The 20,562-nt window shown below is 35.7% G+C and overlaps 1 protein-coding gene across 5 annotated transcripts in view; it reads left to right on the plus strand.

Annotated features, from left to right (window-relative positions):
* COMMD10 (COMM domain containing 10) overlaps positions 1 to 20,562 on the plus strand; it is a 213,141-nt gene that overhangs the window by 74,761 nt on the left and 117,818 nt on the right. The window contains exon 6 of one of the 5 annotated variants that reach the window (XM_017502040.2): positions 9,673 to 9,765. The exons of the other annotated variants lie outside the window; for them this stretch is intronic. Coding sequence (XP_017357529.1) covers positions 9,673 to 9,750 — 78 coding nt within the window. The 3' untranslated portion in view covers positions 9,751 to 9,765. Of the gene's footprint in view, positions 1 to 9,672; positions 9,766 to 20,562 lie in introns of those variants that run through there. 5 annotated transcript variants of the gene reach the window in all.

The following is a 20,562-nucleotide window of genomic DNA, read 5'->3' on the forward strand; positions in this document are numbered from 1 at the left end:
CACGCACTCCAGGGCTTACACTTTTTCAGGGGAATTGTGGACTTAATTGTCTGCATTATTCAGTTATTCTATTTCTTGTTGCAAAGTTTATAGTTGAATTAATACAAGTGAATCATAGTTAAACTCACATAAATATGAAGTTTCTGTTAACTGATAGTTTGGGTGGTTTGTGCTTTTTCCTTCTTACGTTTTACTTATATATGCTGTCAGAATCTTCAGATTCTCTCCCTCGTTTCTTTCAATTTAAAAACAGTACTATTTTCATTAAGAAAATCTCTGGTCTATTTCTATTTTCTATTGATTTATAGCATCAGAGCCTGTAAGGAGAAAGAAAAGATTCTTATATATATTCTGTTTTTGTTAAATATATTTTTGTAAAAATTTGTAGATAAACAGACATCCTGTGTATTCTGGGGAGAAAAGGAGAGGATAGTATAGATGACAGATGCTAATATTTAAATTGACAAAGGGAGGAATGTGACTATATTAGTTTAATGAGTGCCTAATTTGGAGAATTCCAACATGGTTATTTTTTCCTCTTCATATATATTGATTGTGATTTTATTGCTTTCAGCCAAATTATTTTAATTAGATTTATATTCAGATATGACTGTCTCCCACAGTTTATACTCTTGTAGGATTTACTTACACTGCATTAGACAATAGGGGTTTACCTTTATATTAGAAGCATTAATTATCTATTTAATTTTTCTTCACTTTAAACCATTAAATTTAATATATTTATTAATATAAGAAGAAATTATAGAAGTCAATTATCTTAACAGATTGAGGTCCTCCAATTTTTGAGAAGTATAAGTTTATTATATTTAAAAAGGTCTGGCTGAGGATTACTATTTGTGGTTTCCTTTTTCTTCATGTTAATAATAATAATCCCCCCCACCCTCCTCTTCCTCTCTCTCTCTCCCTCCTCTCTTCCTCCCTCCTCTTTCTCCCTTTCTCCTCTCTCCCTTCTCGCCCTCCTTTCTTCTCTCCCTCCTCCCTTCTCTTACTCTCCGTTCCTTTACTCTCTCCCCCAGGCTGAAGTGCAGTGATGTGATCATAGCTAACTGCAGCCTTGATCTCCTAGGCTCAAGCAATCCTCTGGCCTAAGCCTCCCTAAGTGCTGGGCTTGTAGGAGTGGACCACCATACCTGGCCAGCCAATGTTTTAAAATTTTCATTTTAAATTATATTTTCTCAAGTTTTTCTAGTTAATCCTTAGTGTGAAAGTCTCCTATTCCTGAAAGACTAATTCATTTCTGTCTTTGTAGTTGTTCCTTTCATTAATCTGATGGGTTTGAGGACCCACATCTAAAGCTTTAAGAATTATATAAAGACCTTTGTAAATGAAGTGTCATTTGCCTTGTAAACACTTGTTTTTTTCCTAAGTTCAGACTAATTTATGACAATTTTGTTGTGCTTGATAAGTAACAGGTGTTAACATCTTTTGCAGTTGTCACAGGGAATAGAGGGTCTGGGTCAGCATGTTCATAAATGAAGTCAGGAAATTTTATTTCTCCTGTGGCTAATCATTTACATTTGACATGAATCTGTCATCAGTGCCTATCGTCTCTCTGCACCTTTGTCTTCTGTAGTGTGTTCTTCTCATAATAGTCATACTTTTAAAATGTAATTCAGATTATTTATTTGCTCTGTGTATTTTACAGGCTTTCCTTGTAACTCAAAGTAAAACCCACAGCCCTTAGAGTGGCCTGTAAGACCTATGTGATGTAAACTCATGCTGCCTATTTGATTGCACCTGTTACTGTTTCCCTGCAGCCCCTCCACTCTGTTATAACCATAGAAGTTACCTTGTTTTTCCTGACACTCCAAAATGTTCTTGCCTCATGGCCTTTGCACTTTTCATTTCTTCTTCTAGAATGCTTCTTCCCCAGGTATCCACATGGATTGCTGTTTCCCCTCTGTTAGGTCTCTACTCAAGTATCAGAGAGAGGCCTTCCCTGACCATACATTACAAATGATTGCGATATCCTTCCTGTCACTCTTGATCCAGGTTCTGAGCTAGGTGCTGAGCAGATAAAAAGGATATTAAGGTTCCTGCTCTGGACAGACTTAGTGATGTGAGAGAAAAAAGCTTGTATGCAGTGCAGTTAATTGGGAAATATGTTAAGCACCTAAAATGATGTCTGAAATGCTAGATGCTTATACATGATAATGAACTGTGGAGGTTTATTCCAAGTACGGGGTGAGTGCACAGATGCATGGGGTTGATATTGTCTAGATCCATAGAGAGAATACTCCGCAGAGGAAAACACATTTGCATTAGGCCCTAAAAAGCAAGTGAAAAAAGGAATGCATGGTCTGGGTAAAAGGAAGAGTATACACAATGACTAAATTTATTAAGATTGAAATCTAAATGTATTGCCTGGAAAAATGCTTAATTCACTTCACTAGTGGCTTTTTAAAAAACAGAAAGCATGTCATTTACAATATTAATAGATTGTTTCAATAACATTGTATTATGACTTTAAAAGGAGTCAATGCCAAAATCAAGAGTATTTATTTTAATTTTTAAACTATTTGAACAGTTGAGATAACTCTACCATGTAAAGATTAGTCAGTATACTCTACTATGTAAAGTATAGTAAATCAATCAGTGTACTATTCAATGTACCATGTAAAGTGTAATATATAAATCAGGATACTATTTAACACCTAAAAGAAAGAATTTGCCAAATATGTTGACCTGAATGTTATTTCATAAAACTGTGAACTTTATTTCCAAGTGATCATTCAGAAACGTTAGGTTTTTAGTGAGTCTACTTCATTCTTAAGATACTTGAGGACAATTCAGGATGGAATAGTTATGGACCAGGAATTTAGGTAGTAAAGTACCTAATGTGATGTTGATATGCAAGATGCTTATAAATGGTAGTGGATTATAGAGATCCATTTCAAGTGCAGTGAGATAGCAAACAAGAGGTTGTTTTCTGCCTGTTTGCTTCCTTAGCTAGACCCTTAAACCTGTTTTCCACCTGACAAGTAAAGGAGAGACTAGAAAGAGATATGGGAAAGACTGTAACAAGTATTTAGATATACATGTTTCAGAATTGTTACGACTTTTGCTGCAGGTTACCGTTTTGAGGAACTATGAGTTTTTTAAAAATATAAATTTACTCTGAAAATTTAGCTCAAATTCATTTGTTAATGAATTTTTTCTGGCATTTGGCAATGAGCTAAATCTAATGTATTTTGACCCTCTCATAGTAACTTAGCATCCTAATATCAGATGCTGTACTAAAACATGATGAAGACAAAATCCTTGCTCTTTTTAATTAAATGTGGTAGATAAAGCTAGAAAGACAGGAATGCAACTGAAGATGGATGCGTCTCTTAGGTACAAGGTAATGGATCTATATTCGTTTAACAACTGTTTTGATTGTATCAGATCTAAAGGTTTTATTTGAAGAAAAAACCTAAGGAAACACTGTTATCTGTGAAAGTACAAAGTAATACCTGTGTTGAAAATGAACAACCTGCTGATACCAGAAACTTCCTTATTTTTAAAGCCTCTGTAATTTCTTGGTCATCAGAACCTTGGCATATAAAAATTTCAGAAAACTCATGGCTTTAGTTAAGGCAACATATATTCTCCTCACCTTTGTAATGAAATTAGGAAGCAAATGTAGGAGAACGTTTCAGGTTCTGTGTTCTGCCTCTCTCTTACAGGAAGCAGTATGATTCAGTACAGTTGTTCTCATTTGCCAGTTGGAGAACCTGTGCTATTCTGTGTTGAAAATATTAGTATAAGGCTTTTTTCTTCCCCCCCCAGAAGGCTTGTTTCTTATTTTCAGGTATTTTTTTATGTTAGTATCATTTTGTTTTTTAAAATTAATACTGACGGTAAATAGTAGGGCTTTGAAAAAATATATCATTTCTTGGGAAATAAAATATTGATTCCCCGTGAAGTCTGCCATTTGGTTGATTTTTGGTATATGTGTATTTGCATGTGTATCTGTGTATTGTACTGGTCTATGAAATCTAAATGTCTGGAAACTCTGATTAGAAAGATCAAGCGCTTTGGATTCAGCACACCTGGTTTAAATTGTTTCTCTGCTGTGTTCTTATCTTTGTCATGTTTAAAATTGGGATGTGAATACTTACCTCCTTGGGTTGTGGGAAGAATTGACTGAGATAATGTATATATAATGGTGTAGTTCCAGGTACATAATAAAAGCTGAATAAATTTATTTCTTACAATAAATTTTACTGATAAATTCTGATAAATTTTACTGATAAAATAAATTTTACAATAAATTCTTACTGAATAAATTTTTTCCTTACAAGTGGTTGGGGATAGAATCTCAGGTAAAGTTACAAGTACTGTTGACCCTTGAACAATGCCAGGGCTAGGGACACCAGCCCTCTGTGCAGTAAAATATCAGCATATGACTTTTAACTCCCCAGGACATTAACTACTAATAGCCTACTGTTTACCAGAAGCCTTACCAATAACAAGTAGTCAGTTAATACATATTTTATGTATTATATACTATATTTTAGCAATAAAGTAAGTTAAAGAAAGGAAAATGTTATAAAGAAAATCATAAGGAAGAAAAAATAAATTATCTCTTCATAAAGGGGAAGTAGAAGCAGATCATCATGAAGATCTTCATCTTTATCATTTTCATGTTGAATAGGAGGAGGAAGAGAAAGGGTTGGTCTTGCCATCTCAGGGATGGCGGAGGCAGAATAGATGGAGGAGGTAGGGTAGGCAGGAGAGCAGGTATAGTTCATATAACTTTTATGGAAGAAAAATCATGTATAAGTGGACCACTGCAGTGCAACCTATGTTCTGTGGGCTTTTAAATCACCTTTTAAACATATGCTGCTAGTTACAGCATGGTCTTTTTAAAAATGAGAAACCAGAAGTTTTTCTCCCTCATGTTAATGATGGTCCAATTTTCATCCCCATTTTAATTTGTTTTTTTTTTTTTTTGCTACTTTTTGACTGATTGTAATAGATGTTGACCTCATTTGATGCTGAAGTATACAAAAATATGAAAATTATAAGCATGTACCTTAAGTAGTTTCATTGACCTATTTAAATTTATGAAATTTTTTTTGCTATAAACAGATAAGTACAATAATTTATAGATAGCTTTGTGAGTGGGTATTTTGTTTCCAGTATACAGAAGTTGCATAATAGTTACCACTCAGGTATTTTAGATTGGCATGGCAGTGACTATTTAATTATAAGACTGCTACTACTTAATAGCACATATAGATAAGTGATATATCTATATATGCACATATATAGATAGATATCACATATATATAGTGTGTGTAATGTTTGTAAAATTTCAATTAGACATGGGCTGTAATCTCTAGTAACTATTATCTCTATCCTTAGCTACCAAGATACCAGGATAGGTTATGATCTGACCCAGTAGCTTTTGGTAAATTTATTTGCTCTAAGAAAGAGTGTATGTATTGGGCATGCACAGTAGCCAAGTCCCTGCTGAACTGAGTGGATTATGTACATTTATCATACCCTGTAATTGAACTTGCCAATTTAGAACTAATTGCTGGAAAACATTAAATTATAGATTAACACTATAATGAGCAATGAAAGTGTATACTTTGCTGTCCAGCAGGACAGTTTGTGTGCTGTTTGGTCAATTTTGTGAGATTAAGTTGAGAAATCTAAGTGTTTTAAAGAGATAGTGGTAAATGTGTCCATCAGTGTTTGATTATTGCATAGAACACCTTTTAGTGTCTACTTCAGACTAGCTGTTTTGGAACTATTTTAGATACAGCACTCTTAAAATTTTTTCAGATATTCGGAGTCCTAATATATATCTGACAAAAATGGAGCGGAGCAACTCTTGTTGGGTGAATGGGAGTGAAGGAGCCAGGCATTGTTAAGAATTTGTCCTGCTTATACTCCTCTGTTTCTAGAAACCTCTCTGCCACCTGTGGGCCTCCCTACCGCTTCTTTAGAGCTTCAAATAAGAAGAGTCTTGACTTAAAGACCTAAGCTAAAGGAAATAATAATTATTTTACTGGAGTGAGTAACTTTTAGATAATTTAGCGTTAGATATATACAAATACTTTTAATATCAAAAGGTAAAATATATTTCTTAGTGTCTACTAGCTGGATCTTAGATTTTTAAAAGCATCTTTGTAATTAAAAAATTATATATTGGCCTTTTCTTCTTGAAAAAGTCTTATAATTTTAAAAAAAGATAAACCAGGGCCAGGCGTGGTAGCTCACTCCTTAATTCCATCACTTTGAGAGGCCAAGGCAGGCGGATAACCTCAGATCAGGAGTTATCAGCCTGGCTAATAGGGTGAAACCCCATCTCTACTGGAGAAAAAAAAATTAAAAAAAAAAAAAGTGAGAGGTGGGTGTGGGAGCCTGTAATACCAGCTACTTGGGAGGCTGAGGCAGGAAATTGCTTGAACCCAGGAGGTGGCGGTTGCAATGAGCCAAGACAACCTGGACAATAATAGCAAAACTCTGTCTCAAAAAAAAAAAAGATGAACCAAAAAAATCAACACAAGGAAACTGTCTTGATGATTCTGTGAATAGTTTATATAGGATTAATTTTATGGTATGCCATTCTTGAATTTGTAAGAGATTACTCTTTTATTGTTATAATATAAAGCTCCAAGTTATGATGTCTTCTTTCTAAACCATTTTTTGTTTAGAATACTTTCTATGCTTTTGAGAAAAGATGAAATTATATGTCTCTTTTAAGTTTTTAAATTAAATGATGTTCAAGGGAAAACCACCCAGTTTCCATTTGTATGAAATGTATGTATGTTTTTGGTTGACTTGCATATTAGTAAATCTATTTTCTACCCTTTCCCATTGAAGTTACAGGTTTAGCTACAAAGGGGTGATGGAAGTAACTATTTATTTTCCTTAATAACTATTTTCCTTAATCAATATAACACTCTGAGGCCAGGTGTGGTATAATGGGATTCATGTCTGTAATCCCAGCGCTTTGAGAGGCTGAGGTGGGCAGATCACTTGAGGTCAGGAGTTGGAGACCAACTTGGCAAACATGGTGAAACCACGTCTCTACTAAAATTTTGTATGAAAAAAAAAAAAAAAAAAAAAAGCTGGATGTGGTGGCACGTACCTGTAATCCCTGCTATCCGGGAGACTAAGGCAGGAAAATTGCTTGAACCCAGGAGGCGGAGGTTGCAGTGAGCTGAGATAAGGCCACTGTACTCCAGCCCAATCTCACTGGGTGACACAGTGAGATTCAGTCCCAAAAATGTAAAAAATAACCCTCTGGATTAATTTCTATTTTGTATTTCTGATTAATATTTCCACTACCTCCAAATAAGTGTGGGTAATTGACAGTTGTTCACACAAAGCTTTAGATAATTCTATGATTAATTTTTCATCACTTTAGAAAAATCTCAGTGAGCATGCCTGTGTTGTCAGGTGTTGACACCATTATTGCTAATAAAATAAAAATATTAAGCAAAAATAGTAACTATCCATTTTCAGTTAGCTTTTAAAACACTAATTGTAAAAGCTTACTTGTAGTTTACAAATGACCACGTATATCTTTATTTCAAGGAAATTGTGGGTTACGGGTTACTTCATCTATTTACCCATAATAGTATCTGAAATAGTTAAAAGAGTGTGGATCTAGGTTTCACCACTTACTAAGAGTTAGTTGCATAATTTTGGGGGAAAATTTATAATGTTCTTGGGGGGGTGTGTTGTACAGCTCAAATATGATATTTGACATACAAGCACTTAATAGACTATAATGTGCTTTTGGCAAAGTAAGATGAAAGGAGGTATAGCATGAGCCCTGGAATTTGTCTGAAGTCCTTGGAGACTAGAGTAAAGCACCCATAAAGACTTGGATCTACACTGAATAAATCATGACCAAGATATGAAAAGTCAGTGATTAAGTCAGTATTGATCTCAGTCTATAGCTTATAGCTTTTCTAATTTTCTCATTTTTTTTTTAAACATATTTAAAGAAAGTATGTATCCCTCTCAAGTTTCTGACATGTCCTTATGCTGTTGAGGCCCAAAGAGAATCTCTGAGACTCCGATGAGAATTAGTGAACAATGGAAGGGAATTAAAGTGAGAGAAGTCTGAATTATCTGGTTTTATTGAAGAGGGAGTGCCTACGGTGAAAAGCATACTTCAGGCTGTTTAAAATATCCTTTTTATCAAGTTCTCCTGGCTTTCGCGCTTTGCTCCAAACACAGATCTGAAAAGGAGTATTTTTGGTAATTGTATTTAAGGAGTAGTTTTGGTAATTGTAATTTCTCATTATAAATTAAAAATTAGCCATCACGTACATCTTATGTACTTGGTATATTAGTCTGCTAGGGCTTGCAAAACAAAATATCACAGGGTGGGTGGGTTAAAAAACAGACATTTATTTCTCAAAGTTCTGGAGGGAAGTTTAAAATCATGGTCCTGGCAAATTTAGTTTCTGGTGAGGGCTTTCTGGCTTGTAGATTCCTGCCTTCTTTGTCCTCACATGACCGCATGCGCGCACACGCTTGCGCGTGTGTGTGTGTGTGTGTGTGTGTAGGGGTGGGGGCTGGGAGAGAGTGAACTCTCTGGTGTTTCTTCTTTCATATTCAATTTTTTTCTTTCCTCTTTTCCTTTTTTTTTTTTTTCTTTTTTGAGACAGTTTTGTTCCTGTGGCCCAGGCTGGAGTGCAATGGTGCAATCTTGGCTTACCACAATCTCTGCCTCCCGAGTTCAAGTGATTCTCCTGCCCCAGCCTCCCAAGTAGCTGGGATCACAGGCATGCACCACCACGCTGGGCTAATTTTGTTTTATTTTTAGTAGAGGCAGGGTTTCTCCATGTTGGTCAAGCTGGTCTTGAACTCTCAACCTCAGGTGATCCGCCTGCCTTGGCCTCCCAAAGTGCTGGGATTATAGGTGCGAGCTACCACGTCTGGGCTTTTTTTCTTTTTTCTTATCTTATTTTCTAATCTAGTCTTTAGAGAGTTGGCGTCTCTTCTTATAAAGACACTCATTCTAACAGATCAGTGCTGTACCCTTGTGACCTAATTTAACCTTAAGTGCTTCCTAGAGTCCCCATCTCCAAATGCAGCCACATTGTTGTTTAGGTCTATAACATGAATTTGGGGGTATACAAGAATTCAGCTTATAATACTTGATTACCCCGTATCTGCCCCTGACAGGTGGTTCATCTTACGCTTTTTTGGTCAAATCACATTTGGGGACATGCAATGAGTTGGGTCAGCTATGGTGGCACACTCACTAAGAGTGTCATCCTGAACTATCCTGCATCACCTGTGGGATACCTAGACATTCTATGGCTGAATGAGATAGCACATTTAAATATTTCTATAGTTTTAGTCGTTGGCATGTCTAAATCTAGTCTATTTCTCTGTAAAATGCGATAATAACAGCACATTTAAATATTTCTATAGTTTTAGTCGTTGGCATGTCTAAATCTAGTCTATTTCTCTGTAAAATGCGATAATAACAGTAGTTCCTTAATGTTGTTATTGATCATAATTGTTTAAGGGAAAATGTATTTTGAACTATAAAATGCAAAGATTAGTTATTTTTTATAAAGATGTACAATATTCCTTTTATTGTTATTTGCAGAGCTAAGGACTTGAACCCAGATCTTCTAATTACAAGTGTAAGACTAAGTAGCCAAACACATTCATTTTTTTCAGGATAATTGTAATTCTTCACAGGCAAGCACTCTAGGGGAAGTTCACACAAGTTTTATTTGCACCATCTCATGTAGATAAATTGAAATACTGTGCTTCTAAAGCTCAAGCTCTGCTAAGGGACAGACTGCCTTCTCAAGTGGGTCTCTGACTCCCATGCCTCCTGACTGGGAGATACCTCCCAGCAGGGATCGACAGACACCTCATACAGGAGAGCTCTGGCTGGCATCTGGTGTGTGCCTTTATGGGACTAAGCTTCCAGAGGAAGGAACAGGCAGCAGTCTTTGCTGTTCTGCAGCCTCTGATGGTGATACCCAGGCAAACAGGGCCTGGAGTGGACCTCCAGCAAATTCCAGCAGACCTGCACAAGAGGGGCCTCACTGTTAGAAGGAAAACTAACAAACAGCAAGGATTAGCATCAACATCAACAAAAAGGACACCCACTCAGAAACCCCATCTAAAGGCCACAAACATTAAAGACCAAAGGTAGATAAATCCACGAAGATGAGGAAAAACCAGTGCAAAAAGACTGAAAATTCTGAAATCCAGAATGCCTCTTCTCCTCCAAAGAATTACAATTTCTTGCCAGCAAGGGAACAAAACTGATGGAGAATGAGTTTGAAAATGGACAGAAGTAGGCTTCAGAAGATGGATAATAACAAACCCCTCTGAGCTAAAAGAGCGTATTCTAACCCAATGCAAGGAAGCTAAGAACCTTGAAAAAAAGATTAGAAGGGCTAACTAGAATAACCAGTTTAGAGAAGAACATAATTGACCTGATGGAGCTAAAAACATAGCATGAGAACTTTGTGAAGCGTACACAAGTATCAATAGCTGAATCGCTCAAGTGGAAGAAAGGATATCAGAGATTGATAATCAACTTAATGGAATAAAGTGTGAAGACAAGATTAGAGAAAAAAGAATGAAAAAGAACAAACAAAGCCTCCGAGAAAAATGAGACCATGTGAAAAGACTTAACCTACATTTGATTGGTGTACCTGAAAGTGACGGGAAGAATGGAACCAAGTTGGAAAACACTCTTCAGGATATTATGCAGGAGAACTTCCCCAACCTAGCAAGATGAGCCAACATTAAAATTCAAGAAATTGAGAGAACACCACAAAGACACTCCTTGAGAAGAACAATCCCAGGACACATAATCGTTAGATTCACCAAGGTGGGAATGAAGGAAAAAATGTTAAAGGCAGTCAGAGAGAAAGGTTGGGTTACCCACAAAGGGAAGGCCAAAAGACTAACAGCAGATCTCTCTGCAGAATCCCTAGCGGGGGCCAGTATTCCACATTCTTAAAAGAATTTTCAATCCAGAATTTCATGTCCAGCCAAAGTAAGCTCCATAAGTGAAGGAGAAATAAAAACCTTTACAGACAAGCAAATGCTGAGGGATTGTGTCACCACCAGGTCTGCCTTACAACAGCTCCTGAAGGAATCACTAAATATGGAAAGGAAAAACTGGTACCAGCCACTGCAAAAACATATCAAATTGTAATGACCATTGACACTATGAAGAAACTGCATCAAGCAACAGGCAAAATAACCAGCTAGCATCATAATGACAGGATCAAATTCACACATAACAATATTAATCTTAAATGTACATGGGCTAAATGTCCCAATTAAAAGACAAGACTGGCAAATTGGATAGAGTCAAGACCCATCTGTGTGCTATATTCAGGAGACCCATTTCACGTGCAAAGACACACATAGGCTCAAAATAAAGGGATGGAGGAAGATTTACCAAGCAAATGGAAGGCAAAAAAAAGTAGGGGTTGCAGTCCTAGTCTCTGATAAAACAGACTTTAAACCAACAAAGATAAGAAAAGACAAAGAAAGGTATTACGTAACAGTAAAGGGATCAAGCAACAAGAGCTAACACGTATGTTTATTGCGTCACTATTCCCAATACAAAGGCTTGGAACTAACCCAGACCCGATGGTTTGGGTTAGTTCCAAACCATCGGTGATAGATTGGATAAAGAAAATGTATCAAATAAACATCATGAAATACTGTGCAGCTATAAAAAAGGATGAGTTCTTGTCCTTTGCAGAGACATGGATGAAACTGGAAACCATCATTCTCAGCAAACTAACACAGGAATGGAAAAGCAAACGCTGCATATCCTCACTCGTAAGTTGGAGTTGAACAATGGGAACACATGGACACAGGGAAGGGAACATCACACACCAGGGCCTGTCAGGGTTGGGGGGCTAGGGGAGGGATAGCATAGGAAAAATACCTAATGTAGATGATGGGTTGATGGTTACAGCAAACCACCATGGCACGTGTATACCTATGTAACAAACCTGCACATTCTTCACAGGTATCCCAGAACTTAAAGTATTAAAAAAAAAACAAAAACAAAAAACCAGAAACGCTGTGCTTTGTTTTGTGAATTATGGTATTTAAATTCAGCTGCTAGTGGTTGATGTCCAAAATAAGATTTTGCTTAGTGGTATGTCTAGAGCCTACAGAAGAATAACCTTAAGACTGGAAAAATATATCTTTCAGCCCAGCAACTTTATATAGTGCATATGGTAAACTGTATAGAATGTTAAGGAAACCTCCCATATTGGCTTACCAGCTGGTATTTTTATAAAAAGAGGATTTTATTTAATATCTAAATTTGGAGGGAGGTAGGAGAGGAAAGTAAAGAAAAGCTTTGGATTATTAAAGGAGTGGGAAAGCTATTATTTACACTGCTTCAGGGATGAAAAGGAGAAAATGAGGACTCAGAGGGAGTGAGATTATATAAAGAAAAATACTATGATGATGCTAACTGTGTTTTGTAGGAATATTGATGCTGCCTCTTTGTTTCAAAATGTGGTATCCTGAATTACAAGTGACCTTTAGATATTTGATTCTACAGAATCATGGGAGCTCCCTCATATCTGGAGCGTTTGCTCAGACTAACTATTGCTTTATGGTATCTGCCCTAGGTAGGAAATATTTCAGTGGCTTGTCTTCAGTCCTACAGAGTTTTAGTCAGATACTTTAGAAAACAGAGCTGAGTTCCTGTTTGAAAAGATTTACTCACAGTGTTTTGTATTGCAAAGTCATGCTCCTAAAAGGGTGTCTTTAGAGCCACAGCCCTGAACCAGGCTAGGAGGCATGGAGAAGAGGAGCACAGGGCTTCTGAATCCTGGCTATTCATAGATGTAGGTTAAAATTAAAATATTACTAACCTTTACTTATCTGAGGTAGTGAGATGTTGGAACTTGAACTCTCCATGCTTTTTAATAAATTTTTTTAAAAAAGAAAACTATGAAATTTCAGTGTTGCTATTTTTACAAAAATTTGAGACATAGAAGTATTGACTTAATATGAGAGGATGTCTTTAATAATTTCGTGTAACATAAACAAATCTTTAACTTTTGCTCATATAAAGTTTGTAAAATTTAAACTGCCTAAAATAATGACAGCATTGAGTATTGAGATTTAGAATAATGTAAATTAATGCATATAACCCTTTCTTTTATATGTATATTATCTTAATATATAATGAAAATAGTAAATATTAAGGTTAAGGCAAAGCCATATAATCTTAATTCATCTAACAGCTGCCTCTTGTTCTTTATTTATTCCATTTTTAAAGTAGTTTACAAAAGAAAAAATTTGTGTTAATGCCTTGATATTAAATACCAGTTCTTAGAAATCAGGAAATTCCTAAATTATACTTCCTCTAGCAATGATATGTCAACATTATTTCTGTAAGTGTAGTTATATTCAATTTTCCTGTTAAATATATACCTTTAAAATGTTATATAAGCCAATTTAAGCAAGTTAATATTAGAGTAGAAGTGTAAACTTTGGAATTTCCTGACTTTTAACATTTTACTTTCCACTTTGTTTTGGCGAACTGGATCATGCAATTTAATTTATACAGTTAGTATAAATATATTTAAAGAGCTAGTTTTTATTTTCAGCCATCACATTATGAATAGCTTGTTTTTTAAAAATACTAATTTTCATCCTCTATAATGAGAAGTACTTAGTATTTGCGCTCCACTTTTGGTAGCTTTTAATTTTTACCTTTCCAGCTATGATCTGAAGTCATTCCAAAAGTTATGGTCTGTTCTTTGTTTTCAGTAGAGGAGTTATAGTTTCATAAATTATCCACCTTCTCCAGATACATTGTAGAAATACAAACAGAATTGCATGTACCAACTGCAGAAGCCAAAGCATTGGGTATCACCTTCCTTGTTCATCCATGTTTTTTCCAATTGTTTTTGGGATTTTTGTTTCGTTTTGTTTTTGTTTTTGTTTTTTTTTGGAACAAGGACAATCATAACACAGTAATATTAATTCATTCCTTTATTCAACAAACATCTATTGAAAGTTTGCCATATGCCATGTACTTCCAAGTATTGGAGATACAGCACTAATCAAAGCAAAGTCCTTTTTCTCTTAGAGCATTCATTCTAATAAGTGGAGAAAGAATATAGATTGAATAAGTGTATACTCTATCAGGTTGTGATAAGCAGTATGAAGAAAAATTAAGTAAGGTATGGAGATGGAGACCAGTAGAGGTACTATTTTAGACAGGGTAGTCAGGGAAGGCTTTTCTTTCTGGTAAGATAATATCTAACTGGATACCCAAAAGACATGTGCATGCCTTAAGGAAAAATAATCCAGTAAGCAGGAACACCAGGTGCAAAGGCCCTGAGATGGAAGTGTGCTTGCTATATTCCCAGAAGGAGGCTAGTGAGAAGAGAGGTTCAGATGATATGGTGAGAGTAATAATGGGTGTGGAGGACATGGAATTCTGTATTGCCTTATAGGCCTCGGTAAAGACTTTGAAGGACTTTGAATTTTCCCCAAAATGGAGGATTTTTAGCAGAAAAGGTACATGATCTGAATTATAGTCTACAAGGATCATTATAACTACTGTACAGAAAACAGATTGCAAGGGAGCAATGACATAATGGATAGATAATCAATTCATAGGATAACCATTCAGTCAAGAGATGGTAGTGGTTTAGACCGGAATGATCATGATGGAGGTAGTGAAAGGGGAATTCCAAAATACTTTTAAGGTAAAGATGGTAAGATTTGTTTGTTGGATACAAAGTGTGAGATAAAGTGAGTCATTAGAGGTAACCTCAAAGTTTACCTGGATAACTTGCCAACAGTTGTTTTTACAGAAAGCCTTTCCTGACCATTTTTGTTTTTTTTTTCTAGGTAGTAGCCACTCTTACTCAATTTTTAATCAGAGCTAACAATTGTCCTTTAAGTCTATTAATGTGTCCCATTTTAACTTTTCTATAAAGAAATGGTCAACTTCTTAATGTTTAGTAGAGTTTGACACTCCTTTAAGTGATTTAAAAAGGTAGATTAACTTTTCTTTCTTGTAAATAATTATATTTTATGACAGATATAATATAGCTTGCTGACTAAGAAATGTGGAGAACCAGTTTGCTCGGGAACAGAGCTCTGTGGTCTCTCATAACTATTTCCTTTACTTCCTGAGGGCTTTCTAAATGCCACATTCAGAGTGGACTTTTCTCATCACCTCATTTAAAACACTCACCCATTACTTTTATCTCTTTACCTTGTTTTATTTGTCTCAGTTGTATTTATTATATGATATGTATATGCTCGTTTCTTATTTTTGTGTCTGTATCATCTCACTAAAATACAGATTTCATAAGGGCAGTGGCTTTAAAACAGCTGCTTCAGCTCAGTGGGCTATAATAGTAAGTTACCATAAATAAGTTGAACAAATATATGGTTTTAAATAGGTGTCCTTACATCACATAGTGGGTGTTTCTTAAATGGCAGCCTGAAAAGAATAATGGGTGTCCTTGTACATTGCTGGTGGGAATGAATATAAAATGGGATAGGCACTCTGGAAAACAATATGGCAGTTCATAAAAAAGTTATTCGTAGAATTACCATATGACCCAGCATTGCTCCTTCTGGGTGTATTCTCAAAAGAATAGCAAGGACAGATATTTATATACCCATGTTTGTAGAAGCAGAATTCACAATAGCCAAAAGGCAAACCAGGTATCCATTGGCAGATGCATGGATAAATAAAATACGATGTATGCATGCAATGTGATATTCTTCATTCTTAGAATGAAATTCTGGCATATGCTGGAACATGGATGAAATTTGAAGACATTACGCTAAGTAAAATAAGCCAGTCACAAAAGGACAAATCTATGATTTTATTTTATGAGATACATAAAGTAGTCAAATTCATAGAGACAGAAAGTACAGTGGTAGTTGCTAGAGGCCAGGGAGAATAAGGAATAAAGAGTTATTGTTTAATGGAAACAGAGCTTCAGTTAAAGAAGATGAAAATGTCGAGGTGGATAGTGGTGATGGTTGCACAACAATATGAATGTACCTGATGCCACAGAGCTGTATACTTAAAAATGGTTAATTTGGTAAATTTTATGTTATGTATATTGTACCACAATTTAGAAAAAAAAAAGTTCTGAGCTTGAACCTCACATTGACCTTCTTGGCTTTCTGGACTTACTCACTGTTGGTTGGTTGGTTGGTTTGCTTGTTTGTTTGTTTGCTTGTTTGATTTTTGAGATAGATTCTCTCTGTCTCCCGGGCTGGAATGCAGTGGCGCGATCTTGACTCCCTGCAACCTCCATCTACAGGGTTCAAGTGATTCTCATGCCTCATCCTCCTGAGTAGCTGGATTACAGTCATCTGCCACCATGCCAAGATAATTTTTTCTATTTTTAGTAGAGACGGGGTTTCACTGTGTTGGTCACTCGACTGGACTCGAATTCCTGTACTCGAATTCCTGGCTTCAAGTGATCTACCCACCTTGGCCTCCCAAAGTGTTGGGATTGCAGGTGTGAGCCACCATGCCTGGCGTGGACTTACTCACTTTCTGCTCTAGGCTTTTACATAGAATCGAATCTGAAACATTTAACCTAACGTTGACCAACATGCGGGTTTGCCACTATTATTCCAAGTTCTGTAATTTTGTACGTCTTCATTTTAAAGTCCCTAAGCTCATGTTGTTAATGGTTATTTTCCCAATGTTTTACTTTATCATGTATATAAAATTCTTACTTTAAAGTCACAAATTCCACTTTCTGATATCGAGGTTCTATAAGGTTGTAGTCTTAATTGGTGTACATATAACAGTTACTCAGTAAGTTACCATAAATAAGTTGACACGGTGGTTCACACCTGTAATCCCAGCATTTTGGGAAGCCAAGGGAGGAGGATCACTTGAACCCAAGAGTTGGAGACCAGCCTGGGAAACATGGCAAAACCTGTCTCTACAAAAAAAAAATACAAAAATTAGCCAAATGTAATGTTACGTGTCTGTAGTCCCAGCTACTCAGGAGGCTGAGGTGAGAGGACCACCTGAGCCCAGGAGGTTGAGGCTACAGTGAGCCATGACCATGTCACTGCACTGCAGCCTGGGGGACGGAGTGAGATCCTGTCTCATTCTCCTATGAGACTCTTAATGGGTGGTTTACTTTCATTTTTTCATTATTTTTTAAAAAATTTCCTAGTTATTGGTTCTCGTGTTTTTATTCTCACATCATAAGTATCATAAGTTATTTATTTCTTATGACTGTTGTCAGTATCTCTCTGAATCTAATGAGACAAATCACAAAGTAATTTTAAACAAGGAGAGTTTAATATAAAGAATGATGAAGCTATGATATGTTAGTAACTATAAAAGTGTAAAGAGAACTATAACAAAGATACTAGGCCTGAAGGAGGAGAATATTTAAGGAAGGAACAGCTTGGAAGAGGGTCCTTCCCCAAAGTTGGAGTTCAGACCTTGTTAGTGAAGGTATAGTCCACTGGCGCCAGAGTTGGTCTGTAGTTGCTGGGTAAGCAGGAAACAATCTTTTGGGATCACAGTCAAGCTGAGGCTCCTGGATGGGCTTGCAAAGGTAGTTACAGTGCCATTGACTGGTGGCATGTTCTAGAATATGTACTATTGTGTTGGGAGAGCCTCAGAAAGATGATCAAGACAGGGATCCAATGGACAAAAGGATGGAGATGGGAAATTTGGAAGGGGTTGATGGTATTGTGTGGACCAGAAATAAGCTGGGGCATTTTGAATGGGTTTTGAGAAAAGAAAGCGCTATATTTTTCTCTCTCCTCTAGTCTTCATATATTTAAAATACATGTAAATGTAAATGTTCTTTCCATTAATATCTTTTCATCTTGATTGCTTTAACTGAAGCTTTTATTATCTCCATCCTAAGGGACTGCATTATTCTCCTAATTTATCTTCTTGCCTTCAGAATCTTCCTCTCCCAATCTAGTCTCATTTTTATAAAACAAAGTCTAATATGATACTTACCTGCTTTAAAATATCTTAGTGATCCCCCACTGCAGAATAATGTGACTTTGAAGGGTCAAGTTTCTGCCTATTCTGTTAGTTTATTTTCATCCCACTGTCCCGTAGTCATCCTAGGAACCTTCTGCATTCAGCTTTCCAAAGATTTTCAAGCATCATTTTCTTCTCCTTTGCATATTTTGTTCCTTCTCCTCCCTTAACTTTGCATCTGGAAATACCTATCAATCTTTTAAAACTGATATGCCACCTAGGGTTTTCTTGTTTGCCCAAACCTTCCTCACTGCTAACTGACCATTTCACTTTGAACATGCTTTCATTTGTTTAAGTATCTCTCATCCCGCTTTGTACTGAGTTTTGCTTCCTATTCATCTCTTTTCTCTTGCAATTTACACAGCACATAGTGGGTGCTTAATAAATGTTTGTTATCTGAACAAATAAACCTGCATTCTTGGCTTTAATATTCTTTTACTCAGATAATATGAGTGTCTACCCTAACTTAAAAAGATGGGGTTCAGAATGATACATACTATACTTGAGAGTTATTTGGGCCTTCTGTGTTTTATGCCTGTAAAAGAAATAAAACCTTATTTCTGTAATTTCTTCATTTTCCTAATGTTTAGATATTTCTACATGATAGATAAAGCAAGTTACAGATAAGGAAAGTAAGATGAAAATGAGCCAACTGCTTAAATGAATGATGGAGTTGGAATAGAAACCAATTCATTTTGGATTGTCTTCCTTTGTTCTCACTACTATTACAAGATCACTTAGATAAATATGTATTTATTGAGCCCCTACTATGTAACAAACATTGTGTTAGACCTGTGATTCTAGGTTTTTCCCACCTCTAAGATTCTCTGATTAGTTAGTAAGATTTAAGTCTCAAACAAAACTTCATAAAATTGTTCTAAAGTAGGTAATTGTGTTACATATTTGGAGTTATTATAAAATTGCTATAAAATTAACACATATTAAAGTACAATAAAATCCCTGAAGGCACAAAAAATGTATCTTGGATATGCATATGTACATATGTGTAAATATTTATAATTTAAAAAATTTGTACATAACTATAATAAGGGGGATGATGACCCCTGTTTGAATTCCTGTCCCTGAAAACATTCATCATTCTAATTCCTAAGAAGCACTTAAAATTATAGTACCAGGAGATAATACCATCTCTGGCCAAGTTTACTTTCTGGTCTAGATGGGCCTTTTGTAGTTAGTTGACTCTGCTTTTCTGTAGCATTAAGCAAAGTTGGTTTATAATAAGGTTTTAGCATAAAAGTTAATGCCCTGATTTATTCTCAGAAGTGGTTAGCTGTAGTTGATGCAGATAGCCACTAGAATGTATTCATATAAACATCTTCCATTTTAAAATGTTAAGAAAATATACCTTAATTATTCAGTTGCATTAGATACATGTTATTCAGTAATATGCCTGAACCAGAGACTTAGGGATTTCAGATGCTCAGTTGTTAAAGGAATACAAAATATGCTCATTTGTTCAAGGAATACAAAATATGCATGTTTTAAAATGCAATACATCATGCTTCTGGCCCAGTGTTTTACCCATGTAATTTTATGATTCCATAACTAAAATAAAACAGCTGAAAGGGAACCATTATGTTATCAAACACTATATCATACCTTGCTGAGTTTGCAAAAATGTAAAGCATAATACGTAATTTTATCTTCAGGAAGTTTATAACCTAATAAGATTCAATACACATAAAACCTTTAATGTACAATTAAGTGATAAAGTATTAAGACTATAAGTGTTCTAGGAGTTAGATAATCTTAAAACAGTTTTTAGAGATAATCTAATTAAATATCTCATTTTATTGATGAGGAAACAAAAGTTTGGACTAGCTGTTTAACTCAAAACTCTGCCCAGTGTTACACTACTGGATAATGTCAGAACCAGATTAAGAACCCAGGTTTCCTGACTTTCACCTTGTACTCTTTCCATTTGTAAATACCCATAAGTCTGTGTAGAATGGGCTTGATTTGAGGCATATAGAAGAAATGAGATATTATGGGTAGGTCATAATGAGAAGAGCTGTTCCACAATAGAAGGGACAAGAGGAAGCTTAGAAGATCTGGCACAGAGCATAGGGAGTGGCCTAATAAGAGTAGAAGGTACACAGTAGGAATTAATTTCAGTTAGTAACCTGGGTCTGGATTGAAGAGGTCCTTGCAAAACAGGTAGTTTTTATGGGGTAGGCACCTGAATGCTTTTGTAGATTTCTTGAGCAGAATGACTTGATAAAAATTATATTGGTTTTATCAACTTTGAAGCTCAGTTTGATGGTAACCATGAAGGACTGAAGTACTATTGAGGCAGGAAAATACTATTAATGACTAGTGAAAGAAGTTTTATGGATCTCACATGGTTTCTGGAAGACCAATAGATGTATTACTATAGTAACACGTAGAAAAAGGACAGACATTTCTATGTGGTCCTTAGTTCTCTCTTTTTTTTAATCCAGCGTGTCAGTCCTTTTATATTTGCTTCCTAATTATGTATTTACATTTTCTTTATTTTTCTTAACTATGTATCTGAGCTTTATGTTTTT

The sequence above is a fragment of the Cebus imitator genome, unplaced genomic scaffold (genome assembly GCF_001604975.1).
Source record: "Cebus imitator isolate Cc_AM_T3 unplaced genomic scaffold, Cebus_imitator-1.0 Scaffold288, whole genome shotgun sequence".
Taxonomy (NCBI): Eukaryota; Metazoa; Chordata; class Mammalia; order Primates; family Cebidae; genus Cebus; species Cebus imitator.